This window comes from Lagopus leucura, unplaced genomic scaffold, assembly GCF_019238085.1.
Source record: "Lagopus leucura isolate 7727_CA_CO unplaced genomic scaffold, USGS_WTPT01 Super-Scaffold_100008, whole genome shotgun sequence".
In the NCBI taxonomy this organism is placed as follows: Eukaryota; Metazoa; Chordata; class Aves; order Galliformes; family Phasianidae; genus Lagopus; species Lagopus leucura.
This window is the reverse complement of record NW_024962265.1, coordinates 18,865,095-18,886,730: the sequence shown is the minus strand read 5'-3', so window position 1 is coordinate 18,886,730 and position 21,636 is coordinate 18,865,095. Positions and strand designations below refer to the sequence as shown.

The 21,636-nt window shown below is 43.1% G+C and overlaps 1 protein-coding gene across 1 annotated transcript; it reads right to left on the bottom strand.

The window, feature by feature from the left end:
• Nucleotides 1-577: 577 nt before the first annotated feature.
• Nucleotides 578-19,742, bottom strand: PANX2 (pannexin 2). The gene is made up of 3 exons (XM_042872663.1): nt 19,517-19,742; nt 2,745-4,196; nt 578-991 (listed from the first exon to the last, which is right to left on the bottom strand). The coding sequence occupies exons 1-3, from the start codon at nt 19,740-19,742 to the stop codon at nt 633-635; spliced, it is 2,037 nt and encodes a 678-aa protein (XP_042728597.1). The 3' UTR covers nt 578-632.
• Between the last annotated feature and the right edge of the window lie 1,894 nt (nt 19,743-21,636).

Here is a 21,636-nt window from a genome sequence, read left to right as displayed (position 1 = left end):
GGCGTACCTCAGGTATTTTAATTTATAAATGCAAGAGGTTGAATGTATCCATTCCTTTTGCACTTAAATGCTGCTGGTGGTAGTAAGGCCCTTTCAGCTAAGTCTCCATCGAGCCCAACGTCAGTGAGCTAAAGAAGCAAACAAAAATTGTCTTGCATATAACTTTTGTGTAATTCTGAATTGAAAAAAAAGCCCCTCTCTGCTTAGAAAAAAAAACTCTTATTTAACTACTGCCATTAAAAAAGCATACCTCACCTCTGTGTCTTTTTAGCTTTCATCAGTGACTCTGAATGCAAACGGCTTAAATACTCGCTAAAATTACTGTGGCATGCCATCAGACTTCTAATGTTCATAAGTTGTGCTAAAACCAATTCAATCAGGAAGCTATAGTTAGAGCTAGAGCTAACGGTTGTCTTGGTGTTCAAGGTCTACTTCCACCAGGTTTTACTTATTCTATGTTGTAAATGACAGTGCTCATGACGTGATCCTGAAAAACGGTTTGGTGTTATTACCAAGAGCTATAGTTTGTATGAAAGCTCTCCATGCTCATGCAGTGAAGTGCAGTGTTGAAGGGGACGACGCTTCTCACTGCACTGCCTTGGGCTTGGCCACCAGAGAGCAGCCATGGGGCTTCAGTACTCCACTGAGCTCACGATTGCCATCGGTTCGTCAAACGTTGCCAGCCGTATCTGCTTGGGGGTGGGGATGGAGAGAATTTCCCCTGCGTCAGTCGGGGAGTGAATCCCATTGTCGATTATGTTTGAAACTTCCTCCTCGTGATCCTCATACAGCGTGTTGATGTGCAGCAGAGGGTGAGTGGGGTTGCAGTTCAGCGCAGGGGCTGGTTCTGCTTTGGCTGGGTTCAAAGTCATACTTGTCGCTGTGGTTGTGGCTATATGGTTGTGGTTGCATGTGACAAAAGCCCCAGCAGCAGGCACAGTTCTGCATGTCTCAGATGAGTACAGCATCTCTTTTGCAGGATGAGGGGTGTCTAGAAGAAATCAAAAGAGCCAGTTAGAAGACGGGCAGTCTTTCACCCTCCCAGTGCATCACAGAGCAGTGTACTCCGCCAATAAAGGCGGTCCTGCCGTTGCTTCCAATAGGAGCAGGAGAGGACTCCAAAATGAATTTTCTTAGGATCCTCTGGGAAATCCAACAGGGCTGTTTCATAACAACAGGGTTGTAAGCTCAGAGAAATGGGACAAACAACAAATGGGTTTTGTAAATCTCACTTTCTATGCATGCTCATGCTTCCTAATGTGAATGGTATTTTCATAAAATGAACAGAAAACAACTGAAAAGTATCTTTTACTCTCCTCTATGGTTTGGCAGATGTTTTTTACGTGTTATGATTTAATGTTTTGACAAATGTTATGAATGTTGAAACCCACAAGATGGAATACAAAATGTGCTGATATTTTCAATGGGAAAAAATAGTGGTTACATCTTGTAAGCCACTTGTCTTTAGGAAGAACTCAGCAATTTGTCATTAACTGATGTCTCTTTCCAGAAATTAGAAGTCTGCCTTACCTGATGGACTGCAATGTTGCTCTAACTCAAAAGCAAAGCTGGATACTTTCAATTGCAATGGAGAGTAACAGAGCCCCAAAACTACAGTAATAATTTTTTCACTCTTAAAATATTCAAGCACTAATTTAGATGAAGGTAATTGAGACCAGAAAACCCCAGTAGTTTTGAGGAGTTGAAATCAGAGCAGGTGATCGGATAAGGAAAGCTGCAGAGTAGCTCACATGCACATCAGGGAGTTGGAGGGCTCTGAGGAGCATAACGATTTGGAAGTGACAGAAACTTTTATACCTCAAATCACTTCTTTGCTGGGCAGTGGGGTGACGGTAGCTGTCAGTCTGTCGAGGCCCAGAGGGAGGTCTTAGCTTGTAATGAGATGAGAGCCATTGCTTTAAGGATGTACAAATCTTTCTGCACAGTGTTTCTTACGTCAGTAGCTTACAAAATCAACAAGAAGATAGATATCTGCCTGTCAGCTTATCTACTGATTGCTTTTCTTAGTGCCTACATGGCTTTCCCCATCACTCTAGCACACAGCAATTGTTGATATATTTGGAAAAGTCCTTTAAGGCAGAAACGGGGTTGTATTTGCAAGACACACAGAGGGAGCTGAGGCACAGAAAGAGTGCTTCTTGTGAGGCCACACGGGAAGGGAGTGGTTGAATTCCTGAATCCCGGACCAGCACCCACACTTCAGACCATTCATCATCTGGTCCACATGAGACAAAGGGCAAATTAAGATTTGGGGTGAAGAGCAACATAATGTGAGTTGTGCCTTTGTAGGTGGAAATGCCAATCCCTAAGAACTGATAGTCAAAGAGATTTTTTTCTATATAACTTGAGAATAAAGCCAATCTGAAAAATGCCAGATGCTGGTGGAGCAGGAAAAGTGTTTTAGAGGCTGAACTCTCCTCATTTTCTTAGTAAGGCACAACTACTTTAATTACTGTGAAAATCTGCTTACATTTGAAAAACTACCTGCAGCAATAACTTGCAGGCTGTTTTGTACAGCCGTACCTGACATAATGCTTATTCTCCATATAGCTGTATTCTGATAGAGACAACTACTGTTTCTGAGGCCTACACATCCTAATATTATTATTTATCCCAAAATCTAGCAAAGTAGGTCAAAAAGTTCAAATAAGCTTTGCATTCCTGAAGATCACTACAAAAATCATCGTCTGTGAAGGTGGTACTGTCATTACAATATACTGTACCTTTGAGAGAGGAGGTAACGTGTACTATGACATTCTCTTCCTGGTTTAGAAATCCACCCTCTTGGCTTTTTGATGTAGGCATCGAGGGGATGGCTGGAATCTCTGGCTTGGTTTTTTTACTACTAAGTATATATGGATGTACATCCAAGGAAAAGTGCCGTGTGTGTTTCTTTTCAGTGCCTGTGCTCGGGACGGCGTTTGATTCAGTTTTATGAGCTGCTGATTGCTGTGAGGTTTTTGCAGCAGATTCTAACAAAGGAGCAATAAGGCTGTCCGTCGCCGTTTTTCTCCGCACAGGCTTAGGCTTTTCAGGTTTATGATTTTCGACCTTCATGATGGCTAACTGCTCCTTGAAAGGCTGAGGAAGTGGGTTGGTAGTTGGGATCCATTTCATCTTTTTCCTTGGTCTCTTAATGATGAGCTGCTCGTTGCCATCGATGTCTGCTGGGTCGACGCTTGGGTCTATGGTCTGGATCCCTGAATCACGCATGGTTGGGGTGGCATCATGGTTGGACTGGGCCAGCGCCGCCAGCAGTTGGCGCACCACGTTGTCATACATCAGGTCACTTTCGTTTGTGATAAAATCCAGACGGTTCAGTGATTTTATGTGGTCCCGATTCTCATTGCAGAACATAGCCAAAATATTGATGTCACAAAACTGGGACTTCTGCCACTGTTTCTTGGTCTTTATTCCAACTTTGTTCAGTTTATCAAATATGAAGTTGGACTTGCGAAATATGAAGAGGTGAATCAGGTTGATAAGGATGATCAAGTTCATAAAGCAGAGGAGAAAGATATCTACGCCTGCAATAATCCGCTGGAGCTGGACAGATGGCAGCTTACAGTTCACTCTGATGTGCAATTTGGAGCTGCTTGTCTTGTCCGGAGGCTCTCCTAGAGCACACGTAAATTCATTTTGCTTCTGTGTAGCATAGTAGGTGGACAAGTATGTAATGGGTATGATGCTTAAAAAGATGATGAACAAATGTCTCGCGAGATAAAGCTTAGCTAAGAAGTTACTTCGTCCTCTTCTTTCCAGGTATTTCTCAAACAAGTTCTGTTCAGGGCTTTTTTCCTTCTCTGCATTCTCAATGATTTCTCTTTTCTCTCTCTCTGTGATCCCCGGGCCTTTGGACTGGATCTGTTTCTCTATTTTTGGTGCCCGTCCTTCAGCTGCACGGTGGTAGCAATTATCGATCTCCTGAAGCAAAAAATTAAGCTCTGAAGTCAGTCGGGTGGAGGCCAGAAATTCCCAGCCCAGAGCTGGAATGTACATTATCCCAGCAAAAGCCAGCAGTGCATAAGGTAGGAACTTATGCTCAAACAAGGAGGGCCAGTGGCTGGCATCAACTCCTGGCAAGGCATCTTTTAATTCTGTCCAACAATATCCTCTGGCATACAAGGCTTGATCGCGGGTGAAGTTGTGTGGTGTGTAACAGTATATTGGCTCCTCTGTATAACAGAGAGAAAAGTCACTGCTGTGCATTTAACCTACAAAAGGAGCTCTGGAAAATAAACATTTCAAATGATATCAATTTTACTTTACTGTATTTTTACACGACTGCTCATCCCACAGTGTGTATTAGACAGCTCAGCCTGTGTGCATCTTCACAAGCCTACAGGGAAAACTATTTGCCTGGAAGCTTTATAATGAACCTACGCTAGACATATCAGCTAGGAATTGATGCTTTAGTTCTGTTACCTCCCTGAGAACAATACCCTAAGCTAAACTGTGGTTTGAACTCTGGAAATACAAGACCTAGTATCCACTATATAGCAGCTCAGCATGTTACGCTGGCATACGTACAAACACTGAAAGGCTCATTTAGGTGACACTTAAGGTTTATCCCAGCTAAATATTCTTAAAAATAGAAAAAAGATATGGTTGAAAACAATCTTCTTAGTCCTTATTAACGACGTCTGCTCATTAGATACGGTGAAAAAATATCTGCACTAAAAGCATTTAGTCAGCTGTATCTCAGCTAAGAGTCTGAATTAAAGCATTACCAACCAAATCACAATCCACTGTGTTAATTGTATTTACCACTGTATTTACAATTGTATTTTTTTTTTACAGTGTGCAATTAAATGGTGCAACTCATTGCCCTACAGTATTATGGAAGCAACAAATACAGTGGATCAAGAAAGCCACTAAACCAAAGTAATGGAAAAGAAAGTATAGCAAGAATTATTAAATACACAGATAATTATACCGTTTTTCTCTCCCATCAACTTCAAGCCACAGGCTGCTGGACAGTGGGAGGGTTTATGCAAGAAAATAATGCCACATGCTTGTTTATTTTACTACTTCTTGCTAAGCATTTGGGTTTTGCCACCATCACAGGCAGGATACTGGGCTTTGACCCAGTAGATGCTTTTTGTTTTCATGTAATTACATTTTTCTAACAATGGATATGAAAGTAAGACAGAACAACTTGTGAAAGTAAGAATAGCATTAACTGCCCCAAGAACAGCGATCCCTTTCAAAACACCCTCTTCAAGTATGAAGACTGTATTTTAATGCTTTGGTAAGCAGAACAAAAGGAATATAATTTACAGTGTTCTGGTAAACCTTTAAAAAATCCTAAAATGAGATCCATGGGAAGAAGGTATGTTCTCTGGAATTGAGAACTGCTCAAGAACACCAAGCTTGCTCCAGTTCTGAACGCAGTCTACAGTTCAGATGGAGAACAGCTCAGTTGAAGAGAGTGGTGGTACTGTTCTCTTAATAACACAAATTATGAAGAGAAATAATAAAATGTTCTGTCGTTTGATAACAGTAGTTGAACACTAAAAATTAACAGGCAGGCAAAAAAGCCCTAATCCTGGCTTAGCAGAAGAATCCTTAGTTAACCAACTACTTCTCATGTCCAAGCAAATAAAAAGCATTTCCTAGGGATCTGATAAAGTGCTGATGTATAAATGTATTCTCTGATATTCAGAGATCTATACACTAAAGACTGCACATTTTTAAAAAGTAATTCAGTGAGGATTCTCTTCTAAAAATATAACCAATTTGAACAGGCCTGCTAGGATAATGGTACCCAAGATAGGATGTAAATTGAAAGAGCCCTGTAAATTCTTGACAATCACTTTTGAAAACTATTTTATCATGATTTAGCTTCAACCTTTCTCAGAGGAGAGCTTAAAGCACTCTAGTGTTACCAAAATTCCCACTTAGATACCTTTGTGAATTTACAGTCATCAGTTACGAGAAAAATATTCATTAACTCTCATCTTCAGCAATTACATGCCCTCCAAACTCTAACCACGAAGGGATGCACACACAAAAAAGTCAACTCAAACTATAGAAGAGTTACTGTATGATTTCCCAGGAGATTCCTATGTGAAAATATTCCCACGGGAAAAAAACAAGCAAGTAGCTTTCAGTATTTCTCATAAGCAGAGAGATTTTGAATTGGGTGTCCCCAGGCTTAGTAGAACCTGCCAACGTGGAATTTAAATTACTGTGGAAGACATGAGTTCATTTCTCCTGGATCTCAGCAGCATGAATACGCGGGAAGATGACAAGCATTCATTCAACTCATCCACAAGGATTACTTTTGGAATCATGTATCAGCTGCTACTACCAAATAAATGGTAGAAAGTTCACCTCACTGAGGCCTGAAAGGTTATGGTGATTTCTGCCAAAATGTCACAAAAACAGCAAATAGTCAATAAACAAACAAACAAACAAAAAGGAATAAAAAGGAAACAAATAAAAATGTCTTTTAACATTTACATTTATGTTGGACAAACCACTTGGAGACTATCTGCACTCTGTCCGCTGACATTGCTTCACTGTAAAACTTAACAGCTGCACAACTTTAGTTTGGACTTCATAGCAGCAGTGGAAGCTACTTCAAAAATGGGGCTGTCCAGCTCAGTAAGGAAAGCACAAGGAAAGCAAATGCCATTTTAAAGAAATTTGTTTGCTTTCCTGTCAAATATTGTTTAGCTGCTCCCATTGCCTGCTAAGCTGTGAGAGATCTCTACTTTACTGGCATAGCTGAGCATGGTGCCCCATGTTGATTCAATGTTGTTGTTTATTGATGCTAGTCTACTTTTTTTTGCATGTTTATTAAATTAACATGACTTTGATTACGTGCCAGGTGACCCTTCAGATAGAACCCCATCCCCAGCCAGCAGGACTTGATAATGGATTGATGTGGCAGAAAGATTCCAATGCGATTTTATTCAAACGCTGTTTCTACTATGTTTGAGTCATACCCACCGTCAGTGAATGTCACTGATTTTGGTAGCTACTGCACAGGGGAGTTTAGCTTAACCTTCACAGCACAGCACATGACTCACAAAACACAGCATCACTCTGGGGAAGCTCATTCATCTAGACAGCGGAGAGGAGGGGAAGACCCTTCCAGACAATGATTCAAAGCAAAAGACTAATTTACCTGTTGCCTGCAGGAACCTGTCTCTCTTCATTGACAAGAGGCTGCCAAGCAAGATCATCACTCCGTTTAAGTTAGCTTTTGTGAATGCTCCTTAGGCAATAGCAGCATTTTACCTTGCATTTAACATAGCATTTAACACCATGAAGGTGTTTGATCCCATCATACTAGGGTATGGACCGTTTCTCCTCTACTGCAATCTGTGTCAATCAGGAATAAACGAGAAAGAAAAGCACGATGTCAGTAATGAATCCTGTTTGTATGGAAGATGGCAGCAACATACAGCTGGATCTCAAAATGCCTATCTGCTGAGGATGGAAGAGTGATGAGTTGCTCTCACACACACTGCTCACTAAGCTGCAAGCCCTACTTAACATACATTCAGTTTCATGAAGACACATCAGCAGATTTCTTCTGATGCAATGATGTGAAAGATAAGCAGCAATAAAAAAGCTGTAGGAGTGTTATCACCATAGCTCTGACATTGGATCACGCAGTGTAAAAAATATATTTGCTTCTATGTTTATATTCTGATACATAGATACATTCAGATACATTTCTACTGATGCTTGTATTTCACCCTCAAGCAGTTCAAGAATTTTCTTTTTAATTGAATAAACCCAGCTACCATGAAATGTAGCTTTTCCCTCAAACTCAGCAGTTTAATATGGAATAATTATACAACTGTGTAGGAAATGGTCAGGTATGGTCAGGAAAAATTTTGGAAAGCTTAAGGGGCACTATTATGGTAGAGCGGGTTGGTCCTCTTCTGGGTGTTGCCTTAAGTGTAACCTATCCCTACACATTCTCTGACAGCTTCATTCTTGTGAACTCAGGAGACAGTAATTCCTACTGTGTGCATCTGCAGCAACAGTGGAAATAAGAACACGGTACTCGACTAACCTGTAATCATTATGGGGAGCTGGAATACTCAACTCAACACTTCTCCATTAAATGTCATGGCCTATTGTAGGATTTTCTGAGTGAAATCTCAGGAAGTTCATAGCCTGAAGGTCTGCCCTTAGGTCCACCTACAGAAATGCGTTAACTGCATGCCAACATATGAACTTCAACACAGTTGTACCAGAACAAAATCACTTGAAATAGCTGAGAATAAGTTCTGTCTTCTGCAATACTTACCTACAGTCACTGTCATCCCCACAAACTGTACCTTTTAAGCAACTCGCTAAGAGATTAAGCAACTCCGGGCTAATCTTCTTCAAAAATAATTACCACATCAGAAAAAAGATTGATATTAATAGGTTATGAAGTATATTATACTTTATCCTATATGGAGTATAAAGATGCATACTAGGAAGCTTAGCTTCCCTTTTTTAGATGACCACAGGAGCAGTACATCAGATGTTCTCAGCAGATGTAGATAAACACGTCTTATCCTGCTTGCTGTTCACATAAGTGGTTTCTAGAAATCCCTAACACTGGTCTCATTAATGAGGCATCTCATACAAATCAGACATACAAATAAGATGAAACAGTCAAAGAGGAACGACTCAGCTGTGGGACATAATTGTGTTATGCCACTTGAAAAATTAAAAACCCTTGAAAGCTAAGTTTTTTCATGTTTCATTCTGTGCCATACGATCCTATTGAGTTTAAATACCACTTAAACAGGGAAAAATGACTCCTAGACAGTACAGCAGTACAAAGGGCATACTTCAGGGAAGTTAGATAACATGGTTGGGAGGTGATAACCAAAGTAGGGAGAGGGATGAAAGCAGGGATTGTGCTCAAAAAACTCTCTAGAATGAATCTAAACAGACCGTATGGGAGGCAGGAGCGAAGGTAAAGCACAGAAACCAAGTGATGCCTGCTGCCTGTTAATACATACTCTGAGAAATGCTTGGGAACTTTCCTCAGGTGCAGGCTACCACTTCTACCATTGCCTCCTTCAAATGGTTCCCCAGCCTTCCCATACCTCAGCACACCCTCAGCAGTCCCTGAACTACATACTCTTTGTCAGGCTGCAAGGACTAAACATGTTAAGCATTAAGCATGAAGTGCTTAATTTCCCCCTGGAGATTCAACACTGTATGCTCTGCAGTTCCTCTAATGAGGGGCTGAGATCTGGGGCTGGAACCCCTGTGCAACTTCCCACTGCAAAAATCAATCTCAGATTTGAAAAGAGTTACCAACAAAAAATCTGGTTAATTGCTGTTCTAGAAGTTACATCTGAAGATATACCTCAATGCAGAATCACAGAAAAGCTGAAAGGAACCTTTAAAGTTACTGAATCCCATCTTGTTCTAAAAGCAGAGACAACACTGAGTTCAGAGCAACTTGCTTAAGGCTTTGTCCAGTCTAAAAACCTCCGAAGGTATGGGCTGCACAGCTATCCCATGCAACCTGCTCCAATGCTTGGTTTTCCTCACGTGATATTTCCCCTCTCCCCCTTTTTCACTTTTGAGAAACAGCCATGCCCAAGAACAAACACAAAGGAGAGAACTACAGTGCAAGTGCCCGGAGTTCAGGCCACAGCGTTACATCTCAGTCCTAGGAAAAGATATCAACGGCACAGTCTACCAAGAAGCCGTGTGCGTGTATTGCCTGTGTGCATTTACATATTAAAATAATCATTAAAAAACCTGCAAAAAATGTGATGTGTGAGGTGGTGTGTGAACATGGAGACAACAGTCAAGAAGACATGGTCAAACTGGTTGTTACACATCATTCTCCTCTATCTCCTCAAGTTCATTTTGTACAAGTCTTCCTGGTCAAGTGAGCGAATTGATCTAACATAAACATTCGTTTCTGTTATTCAAAAAAAAATAACAATACCAACCTCTGAGTATTCAACACAGTAAAAAACCCTGCTCCTAAAAAGACTCAACCGACTTCATGCATTGGGCAGCTTCTTTGAAGCCAATGAGATTACTCACGGTGCATAAAAGTAGGCATGTGCATCTCTTTGAAGAGCCGACGCTGCAGGGCATTCAATTTCAAGCTTAAAAAGCAGTGTTACATGCAATAGTCAAAATACGTTTAAATATGGACAAAGCATTTACAATGCTTTTGGTAAACATTGAAAAGTAATAAAGGAAAATAGTAGTAATACACAGTGTATGTCCATATATAAAGGGGCAAATGACCCTTTACACCTACCCACTAAAACAAAGTATTATTTGTTCACCAAAAGCAAACTGCAAAGTATAATTAATTGTGTATGAATCTTGTGACTTCTTTTAGAATTTAGATTGAGAAAGAAATCACACCTCATTAATCCCCCAACTAAACTGCACGATTTCAGCGTTCTAGACCAACAATTCAATAATGGAGGTGGAATAGAACCATTTCCTAATAGCAGACAAAAGAAAAAAAAAAATCATGAAAAATGAAATAGACAAAATTCTCGTACTTGCTACACCAAGACGAAGGTAAGCATGTCTCTTGTCCAAATAATTATTTGATACTCGAGAAATAAACATGCAAGCAGGCCAAACAGGCAGTCTTGTTAACTCACGCTCTGACTGACAGACAGGCTAAGAGGGAATGCCAATGGGGAGGACATACCAACTCTGGACACCTGTGGTTAAGTTATAGGTAAGCATATTGTTAAGTTTATTATTTAACAAGTATAATAAATTGCAGATTCACCCTGGGCCTTACAACTTTCTACCAGCTGGCTTTTCATCCTCTTGAAGAGGACTGTTAAATCATCCTTATGCAGATGCTCAACCTGCATACACAGAAAAGGTGACATGTCAGTCAAGTTTTCCAAAGAGCTCTTTGTAAAGTCCTCTCCTCTTGTCTGTAAGGAGAAATTCAGTGTTTGACGTAGGCTCTCTTGATTAATAGCCAAGATAAATGAGATGTTCCCTGAATTCAGCCATAGATGCTAATATTTGACAAATGTATCCTATCGTGATGTTCATCCCTCCATTGTATCATGTGTAAGCAATCAGGCATATATGCCTCATTCATCTTGTGTACTAAAAGGAATGCACAAGCAAGCAGGTAGAAAACTGTTTATTAATGAAACTGAAATAATTTATTTTTTAGCTTTAATATATTTTAAAAGGCAAGGAAGAAACGTCCTGAGTCCTCTTCTTCCTGGAAAAACAGAACAAAAAATATTCGTATTACTAAGGCTGAAAATGTAGTCTAAGGAAGTATTATGTCATCTAAACAGTAAACAGATTTTACATGCCAGCCAGAAGCTTCCAAAAGGAAGATCAAACTCTCTGCTTTGGATGAGATTTTAATAAATGATGGCTAGTATCCAAATCAGCTCACAGCCAAATGAAAAACTCCCTTAATTTAACAGCTTTATGTCAACTACTTTATTTAAAGGGTACTTAAATGTTAGATATTAGTACAACATGAGAATGGATTCCTGAAATTACATTTGTGTATCAACTGTAGTCATGCAATCCTACTTAACTCACTGAATAAGAATATAAAGCGTTCCTAGAACTAAGCCTTAACTTAACAAGCTAGCCATTAAGAACTACTAATTCATCGAAACAAAAAGACAACACCTTTACCTTTGTTAGGGAATATTCTTTCCAAAGAATATAGGTTCCCAGGGAGTCTTCCTATGGTACAAATTTCTCCATGACCAACAAGGTAAGGTACAGCCTTTTTTGACCACTCTCTGAAACCACTTGTCCTGTTTAAGAAAAAAATCTTAAAAAGAAAGTCCCTAAAGAAATGAGACAGGAAACCACTGCTGCTAATCCACTTATCCATATTCTACAAGTATTAGTATATTACAAGTATATTCCTGTGCAGCCAACTCTAGGAAACCTGCTTTAGTAGGAGAGTTGGACTAGATGATCTCTAGAGCTCCTTTTCAACCTCTACAGCTCTGTGACTTTGTGCAGTGTTAGTCAGAATGGATGAGATGTAGCCAAGCAGTTCCAAAGACTGCTAGGTAACTGGTAACCCACAGGGGTGCCTCCCTACTTGGAATATGGGACCTTTCTTCTTCCAAGACTGTCGCTTGAACAGCCCGTATTTGGTTATCCAGACACTAAAATGATAATGCACACTTGCAGCAGATATATAAATTTGCAGGACTACATTCCCTGTATGTTAGAGACATGAGCTCTTCTACCATTAGCTGGTATGCTGAAGTTCACTTCCAGCAATGGAAAGCTTAACAACCCGTAATACCAGCCCAGCATACTCCAGGAGGGAAAGATTCCTGCTTGGTTCATATGCTGAAGTCTGTTAGAGTGTTCCAGAAATGGCAACTGTTACACGGCAGGTGCAGAAACACCTAAAGGAAATCCCTTGGGTTGTTGCTATGGAGAAATATTCCCTCAATGATGAGCTACCATCACTGTGTGGTGGCCATGCAGTATGGTGGTAACGTCATTAGAAAGGAGCTCATCTACAGTCACTGTACTGTTCATCAACACCACGAGCATTTCTTCCTACATTCAGCAGCTCTGTGAGAAAACAGAAGATATTTGGAAGGAAATTACAGTCCTTATATTTGCAGCTAGAGCTGTGTTTCTGTATTATAATGTTGTTTCATATTAGGTTAAGATCTGAGGAGAGGTTTGATCTTCAGAAGGTTGCATCCATCAAAACACAATTAATGAAATTCAGCCACACAAAAAGGCCTACAAGAGAGATCGGAATAACCTTTCCTTCTACAATTACCCTTAATGTGAGGAGGTAAGTGGGATTTGGTGACGTACAGGTCTGCACAGCAGTGGAGATAATTTGTAAAAATGAATGTCTCAATGTTATCCAAAGATCAAAAAATATTTTCAGGCAATTCAAAAATCGCCCTCTAGAGATGAAACCCTCAAAGCAGCTACACAGACACTGAGTCACCACCACGATGTGAACCAGAGCAACACCTACAGCAAACTGCAAGAACACACAGATGCCAATGTGAAATGAATTTTGAATGTCCTGTGCAACTGATGATAGACAGAGGTGATTTCTGAAATCAAGGGTGAAGTACAAAAAACACAGACCGGAAACAACAGGAAACAGCAGTTTTGTTCTATTGCATCACTGCATTTTTAATGATCAGAAATGAAAAAGGTGGCTTGTTTTAAACACCTATGGCCATAAACCCAGCAGCTGGGAAACTTACTAAAAAGTAAATTGCAAGTAGTTAGCTCATTAGGTAGTTATGTTATCTTAACACCATAGTATTTGGAGGCAGAGATGACTTGCCTACTGCATTATGGAAAAGTGATTCCTCCGTGGCAGGGGAGTTGGAACTAGATGATCTTTAAGGAGTTCTCCAACGTAAGCCATTCTGTGATTCCATTCTATGATTCTATGTACAGAGAAACTGAGTTTTATGAAGTGTCACAACTGTGTTGGTCTATCATGACAGAGCAATGAGAATCTGACCCCAAATGCTCCCAGGGACTCCACAACTTCCAGTGTGGAGGTTTGCTGCCCTCCTGCAGGCTGTGGATCCCACAGAAGACAAGGCACCTCAACCTCAAAAACGATTACTTCAGCAAATGGCTGAGATGCCCCAGAAATAATCAGCTCCAAACTGCAAAAATGCTCCATGCATCTCAGCAACTGTCTGCACTGCTGCTCTGGTAACTTCTTCAAATCTGCACGACAGGCACGGTGCCAGAAAAGAAAAGCAAATGAATCCCAAACCTTGCTATGGTAAGAAGTACTACCATACTGCCAAATTCAAGAGTATAATATACTAAGTCCTTCATGATGGAAATACCTGCACTGCTTTCACTGTTATCTTAGAATAAATCCTGTACCATGTGAAACAAAAGAAACCTCTACAAGAATGTTGCCAGCCTGCTGTGACATAATTCAGCTTTTGTAATTCAATGTGTAGACCTACCTTGCTTAGTGAGAAAAAAGCTCTGCGGTAAAACCAAGAACAGCCTCAGTGTTACTCATTTATTAAAAATGTTCCCTCTTGAGAAAGATGAATTAATTAATTAGCTCTTAAAAATAGTTTTGACCATCTACCTGTTCAGATTGTTGAAGTTATCTCCAAGCACACATTAAGCTAAATCTCGTCCCCGTTTTGGACCTCTTCACATAAGTGACATAAGAAAATGAAGGGGTCAGTAGTGCAAAAAAGGTCAAGTCAGTATGAAAACAAGATGGCATGTGAGTGTCAGTGAAGATGGAGAGATTGAATTCAGGATATAAAGAAATGTCTGTGGCCTCTGGAAATCGCAGCAGAATTATTACCTATGTGAGGCTCATGCATTTCCTCAAGATTACTTTTATACTCAATATTCCACTGCATAACTGCAAATCTTTGTGATCAAAACGCATGGAACACCAGCTTGTGTATCTCATGGATGCCTCCTGTGCACCCGTGTGTGAGAGAGAAGTGCCCTTACCCTTTGAGAGGAGTTCCAGCAGCAGTGCCAACAGTCAGTGGCTGAAGCACAGTTGGCCTGTGGTTGCTTGTAGTACTCCAGTTCTTTTTAAAAACATAATCAGAAAGCACTGAAACACAGGTGATACTGAGACACTGCCTAAATTCTCTTCTTGCTGCTACTACTACTGCCTCACAACCAATTTCTGCATCCACGTTCTCATATATATATATATATAAATATATAAAATATATTTTAATATATATAATATATTATATATAATATAATAAATATAATATATTTACATTAATAAATATATTTATAATATATTAATATATATTTATATACATATAATATATATTAATATATTAATATATAATAAATAAATATATATATATTATTATATATAATATAATAATAAATATAATTATAATATATGATATATATTATATTATATATATATTATATATTATATAATATATATAATTTTATATAAAAATATATATAAAACAATTTTGCCTTACACTTTTTTTTTTATTATTATTTTGCATGGCTTTATGTGCACTTAAATAGTAAACATGGAAAATAAGCTCAAAAGCCAGCTAACACTCAAGTCAGGGAACTGAGTGTGTAAATATGTTGCCCACAGTCTGTAACAGAAATACAAAGTAGAGAAGTTGACCAGAAATACAAATTAAAATTCCATCTTTTAATACATAAATCCTCAACACGTACTATTTCAAACAGGTGAAATGCATAACAACACTGAGCTGACACATACACTGTATGCCACGGTGAAGTAGGCACTGATAATGCAGAATTATTACAAATCAGAAAATACAATGTAGAACTTGAAGTGACCCTTCATTTAACTTATTGTCTTCCTCCATGACTTCCTTGTGAGAATTTTCTAAGAGGGCTATGTAACTGAGCTAAGTAACTGCTAAGACACATAGAAATACTCATAAGCGACTTGCTGGTATTTGGCAGGCTCTGATTTACAAACCTAGCAAGAAAATCAATGCCACTGCTTGGCTTCTGACTGCAGTGTAGCAATCAACTGGATGACTGTTTTGCTTTATTTTAATAAAGAATTGGTATTGAAGAACTTCTGAGCAAAAGCAAACATGACTGCAATAATAGAATGATTCACTGTGTATGGGAAGCACAAGGCACTATACATGAGGGATATGACTTAGCCATCGCTAAGCTGCAGTTGACAACATGAATCCTAAAGCTTGGAAACCAAAATATTTCAATATTGTGAAGATAACACACAACAATACCAGCAATGTATCCTCTTTCGGGGCCCATCTCTTACGGGTCCCTTATAGAGCAAACGTCCCACAGACATTACTGATGGTGTTGCTGCGCAACACAGCACAACATTTAATCAGTGTTTAAACACAAAGCAGCTCATAGTGAGAGCCAAGTATCTCTTCCTCTACTGTACAGAAGAGTGCCTCAGGACCTTTCACTGTAGAAGGCTACCATTCACTGCCAGCAGCATCACTGCCAGCCAGAGGACACAGCATGGCACAAGTTGACGAAGAGTAGCTTTGAATACCCAACAGCTTCCCTGCTTGTGGCTCTGGACCGTGTATGCTAGTTCCATGTGGCTCATGTGAATTAGTTCCATGGTAAAACCAAGGAGAGTAGAGGATGAAAAAGACCATGGAACAACTGATTCCCATCAAACAGATACTGCACACTGCAGTCTATCTACTACTATGTATTCTCCACATTTTAAGAAGTGACAGCCTACACTTACAGGCTTACAACTTGCTCTTCTGCTGCCAGGTACCTGGCATGATTATCTATTCCTGCACTGGGGCACTGTGGGACTACCAAATCAAAACTCTCCACTCAGAGGTTATAAGCTGTATTTTACTTTCAGTTTGCACAGGGACAACTAATTGTTCAAGATGCTGGGGAATAATAATAAAAAAAAAAAATTAGGCTTCTGAATCATCAGGTATGAGAAATCAAACTTCTAAGGAACAAAACCCAAGCACTGTGTGTGCAGGAGTGTTGTAACCAGTACTAGAAATACACACAATATAATGGGGGTCACATCACTATTCTGACAGAAACCATAACACGTCAGTACTCAGATTTGTATAAAGGAATAAATTGATCTTTAAAGCCGTAGTTTATGAAAGAAAACAGAAAAACAGGTAAATTCCCTTGGGACTATTACCTGTATGCACCGCTGCTCTCAACAAGAAAAACATTACCAGAGAGGTTTCCCCCAGCCAACCCTGCCAGCTGCAGGCACCCTTCTGAGCAGGGCTCAGAGCCCTGTTGCTCTGGAACACAAGTTCCACTCACAGACCAATCCATCCACTGCTCAGAGATACAGGCCTCCAAAACTTTCCTTGGGTGTCCTTCAGGTCAACACATGCTAGGCCATAAATATCATGTGCCCTGGTTGTATATGAAGCCTGTCCTTTGGTATGTTTTAAGAAGGGAGACAATTCTTACTCCTATTTCATAGGTGCTTGTTTGGGCTTTCTTTGCATGAGGTAGCTCACTACTTTCCTGGATGACCTTATGATGCCCAGTACAAATACTGCGCATGCATTTATTGTAACTATTTTTCTCAGAGCTTCCTTTCTAGAATCACAGTAGCTTGTTGGAAAAACAGTAACGGAGGATTTAGAGACTCAGAAACGATAATGTAAGTGGTTGGCTGAGGGACTTCCTTTTATCTTACAAAAGAAAGTTTGGGCAGCGCAAAGAAAGGCTATATTTGTTTCTTTTTCAGGACAGCCTGTGCATGCATTACAGAATTTGTGATTTAATTTCTAAAAAGTGATGTAAAGATTAGATTAGTTTTTTATTTCCCATTCTGAGGCCATAACTGAGGTCCAGAAGGGCATCAAGAAAGATTTGGAAAGCTGCTATGATCTTAACAACCAAAGAGGAACCTTTAGACAGCATTTCTCTCAGTGATTTTTGCACTTCTAGTATGTATTAAATAAACTGCAATATCCAAAGCAAGGAAACAAAGTTCCACTTTTTTTTTTGTTTTGTTTTGTTTTAAAGATCAGTGGCTGTGCACGTGTGAAACATAACACTAACAGCAGAATGAGGAACAAGCACACAGTCACAGGGCTACTGCTATGATCACACTCAACGTCTCCAGACAAGCTTAACTCAGAAAAGACTGAGTAAATAAATACTGTTCTGGTAACAGAGTTGAAACATCTGATTCAGGTCACACTACAGTTAGCAAGAGTCTTGCTTCTGAACTCAGAAGAAGCAGAATTGAATCCACTAATCCTGAGCTCTTAGACTACAGCCCAAAAAAGCAACCTAGTTTCACCAGCCCCCTGCAGCTTGTACAACTTGCTCTCGTATCTTTTTCTCATATTCTTCTGACTGTAGATCAAATGAACAAACAAATGGCATCACATGAGGTAAGAGCACTGTCCCAGTGACATAAAGGAGATTTCTGCGCTGCCTTGTAAGTCTTTGGGCAAGACACAACAGGTGTCTGCTCTTAAGAAGCAGATGCTTTTATAGGGTCAAGTGAGCACACAAGGTCTGTGACTAGAAACAAATGACATTGCTTTTAGCACTTCTGAAACAAAAATCAACTGAAACATTCAAGACCATGACTATCATCTTAGAAAGAAATCTTCCACAGCATAAAACAAACACAACCGCAGAAACTTGGGCAGATGTGAGCAATGAGTGAAGTCAGTAGATGTCTTCTCTTCCAAAAACTTGCATGGACCACGGTGTGGACATGCAGAGGAGCACGTGCTGTACAAACCTCAGAGTCCTTTAGACTTGCAGCTCCCTCTACAATCTGCAGCCTGAAGGGATTTGTTGAAAGAGATCAAGCTGCTGCTGTCTGCACAAGCAGTGATTCATCAACAGATTTCTGTCAGAGAACTCACACAACAGTAAGGGCACATATGGGAATGTGCATGACCTTTCTTGCTCCCAAGGTCAAATCGAGGCCTACTCACATCCAGAACAGTAAATCTCCAGCACTACAAAGGCAGGTACAAAGCAGGCACTCTAAATGCCTTTTACAAACACCTTTTTATTACTGTCTCCTTTCTACAAACCAAACAGAGGAAGGGATCCCAGCACTTCTGCATTCTACACTAAGGATCCACAAAAGCAGCAGTTCCCTGCCTCTCAGTCACTGCAGAAGGACAGTTCTCAGGTGTTCAGCAAGCTCACAGTTTCCTGAAAACATGGTCTCATGAAGAGGCCTCCCGATGACCATGCAAAAACATGAGGCTATCATCAACTGTAGCTGAAGGACTTCAGATATTTAGATGTATGTTCAAAATATGAAGTAAATTCAAAACGCTTAAGCTATAATCTAGAAAAATCTCCACCTAAGATGCTTTTCACAAGCAGTTACTCTTCTAAGTAGTGTTATAATGAAAGCAAGTATTAAGGATGTGTGTGTTGGAGGTCAACCCCCAAGCAGCATGTAAAGGACTGCATTCAGATGAGTTTGGGTAGACTGCACCTAGCTAAGTCCTGCTAACCATACAAGCTACAAACTGCCAGTCTGTGTATTAAAGCACTGGTAATTTCACATGGATCTCCATGTGAAGCTCCAGGGGACCAAACAAGCCACGTGCTGCCAAGCACGCTCTTCAGGCAGATGCATGAGGAAGGCAGCGATGGCTCCCTACATTGCTAACAGCCTGAGAGGCGCACAGCAATGTGCTGGGTCACTACTTTTCAAGGCTCATCAACACCTGAGCCAGCTTCCAGGCAGGAAGGACTGTGCTCTGCGTGTGGTGGGGCAGCCAAACTGGGCTTCCTGAACTGCGAGAATCTGTGTGTGAAGTGTAGGCCCTTAAAAAAGCCAAGCACGCTGGAGATTTCTGCCATCACCATTCAGCACAGCAAGGGACCGTTAAGTCTCCATAGGACCTCTGCCCACCGGCCGCAGCACGCCGCTCCCCGCAGCCGTTCGGGCGCGGCCTCTCAGCGCCGTCGAGGAGCGGCGGCCGTTCGGGCGGGAACCGCGCCCCGCCCCGCACCCCGCAGCCGCGAGGGCGCGGCCGCCCCGTCCCGCCGCCCTTACCGGCGAAGTTCTTGGTGAAGACGAGGGTGACGAGCAGGATGGGGATGAGGACGGTGCCGATGGTGACCACGCGGTCGAAGGGCAGCTCCAGCTTCAGCTGCAGGAGCAGCGCCGCCAGCGCGCCCGCCTTGTCATCCTGCTGGCCCGGCAGGATGAGCTCCTTCAGCTTCTCGCCCGCCAGCAGCGCGGTGGCCATGTCGGGGTGGTTATCGATGATGTGTTGCATAAGCGGCGGCGGCGGGCGGCCTCACACCGCCGGGCCTCCCCGGGGCGGGCGGCGCGCTGCGGTGCTGCGCTGCGGGCGGCTCCCGGCCTGCGGGGACAACGGCGGCAGCGGTAACGGCGGCGCGGCCAGGCCTCGCCATCCCCGCCGCCCCTCGTCGCCGAGAGCGGTGCCGGCGGGTCGGGCGGCGCCGCGCGGTAGCGCAGCCCCGGCGGGGAGCACGGCGCGGCACGAGGCGGGAGCGCCGGAGCTGCCCGCTGACGGCACGGTGGCCGAGCGCTGCCCCGCACCGCGCCCCGAGCCGCACAGCAGCCCCGTGCCGCACAGCAGCCCCCGCGCTGCGGGCGGTGAGGGGGCATTCGTTACCTGGCGGCTGCGCCTCTCTCGGCTGCCGGGGGCCGGCGAGCAGAACCGGCGGCTCAGAAACAGCGGCGGAAGCTGCAAATCAATTCACGCCGGACCTTCCTGCCGGAAAAGGGTCCCCGCACCTCCAGCGGCGACACGGTCGCTCCGGGCGCGGGGCCGACACTCGATGCTGCAGCGGGCGGCTGGCGCCTGCATGGGAGCGCCCGTCCGCGCCGAGCGGCGTGCGAGAGGGGCTGCGGGGAGAAGCAGAGTGGATGGCGGGAGCGCGGAGGTCCTTTGAGGTTTTAAAGAGAACGGCCGCAGCCGCCGAGCGGGAGGCAGCGGCGCGCAACACGTTGCGGGGCCCCGGGCAGCGCCGCGACCGCGTCCCCGCGGGAGGCACCGCGCGGCGGCACCGCGCATGCGCCGGAGGCGCTCCGGGGGCGCGCGGGGCGCTGAGGCGGGCGGGGGGCGAGAGGCGAGGGGCGAGGCGGAGGGGAACGGGCGGGGGCCGCGGGGCTGCGGCTCGGCCGACCGCATCGCGCCTGGCAGCCCGGAGCCGGGCGGCGGCGGCCGTGGCAGCGCGGTAGCGGTCGGAAGGTCGGGCGGTGAAAGCTGGAGCTTCATCCGAGCAGACGCGGCTCTGGAGGTTCCCGACTCGGTGCGTGTCAGGATAAGGCGCTCCCGTTAGAAGCCCCGCCAGCTGCTCGCCTGGTGAAGCTCACGCGGGTTACTCACGGCTGATGGAGCAGCCTGAGGGGTAGAGAGCCTGCCCCGGACTCGGGAGGACGGCTTTCAGCTCTGCCTCACGGGAATCAGGCCCGCGCCTTCACACCGTGCCCGGAGCTCCCGCTGCCCCCGGGCCGGGTGGGCACTGAAGCACATCTCGTGGCCCCGGGCAGAACCCGGACCGCGCTGCCCCACAGAAGGCAGCCGGCAGCGATGGCATCTTGACAAACGCTGCAGGTCAAGGCTCCTTCTTGGGTTGTTCTGGGTGCTTATATTTAGCAGTGCTCAGATGAAAGGCAGAGATACGCTTTAACAAATATTGGTGACGTTTTTTCCCCCTCGAAGATTTGCAGTTGTCATCTGCAGCGCTGCATGATGAGGGAGAGATTTTCATCTTTGCCTTGAAATTTCCCCACTCGCTGTGAACAATAGTGAGATCCTGTTTGTTATTCAAGTTTAATTACTCAAGTTTAAGTAATGGATGCAAACTTAAAATAATGCTTCCATGCAGGGGTCCTTCCATCCAAGCAGGGATAAAATAAGCGTGGCAAGAGGGATGACCTGATGGCGACAGCCCTGGTGAAGGAGCCCAGACAGCAATGAAGAGCTCTGAGGGTGAGAAGGGAGGAGAACATTTTCCTATTCCTCACCCTCCATCTGCTCTGTGGCAGCAGAGGCAGCCTGAGGACAAAACTCATTATCTGCCTTGTGGGCAGAAGACAGGGAAAACATACCACTCTTCTCCCCCCTTGTCCAGGTACAGCAGGTACTCTCTCAGCAGAGTTCTTGGTCACCAACAGCGTCCTTGACAGCAGTGTGGGCA

What these genes read in the sequence shown, in the direction of transcription:
- PANX2 (XM_042872663.1), bottom strand. Translation starts at nt 19,742, where the DNA reads ATGCAACACATCATCGATAACCACCCCGACATGGCCACCGCGCTGCTG. An exon ending in CTTCACCAAGAACTTCGCCG is followed by an intron (nt 4,197 to 19,516) that starts GTAAGGGCGGCG and finishes TCTGTTATACAG; the next exon opens with AGGAGCCAATATACTGTTAC. An exon ending in CGTTACCTCCTCTCTCAAAG is followed by an intron (nt 992 to 2,744) that starts GTACAGTATATT and finishes GATTTCTTCTAG; the next exon opens with ACACCCCTCATCCTGCAAAA.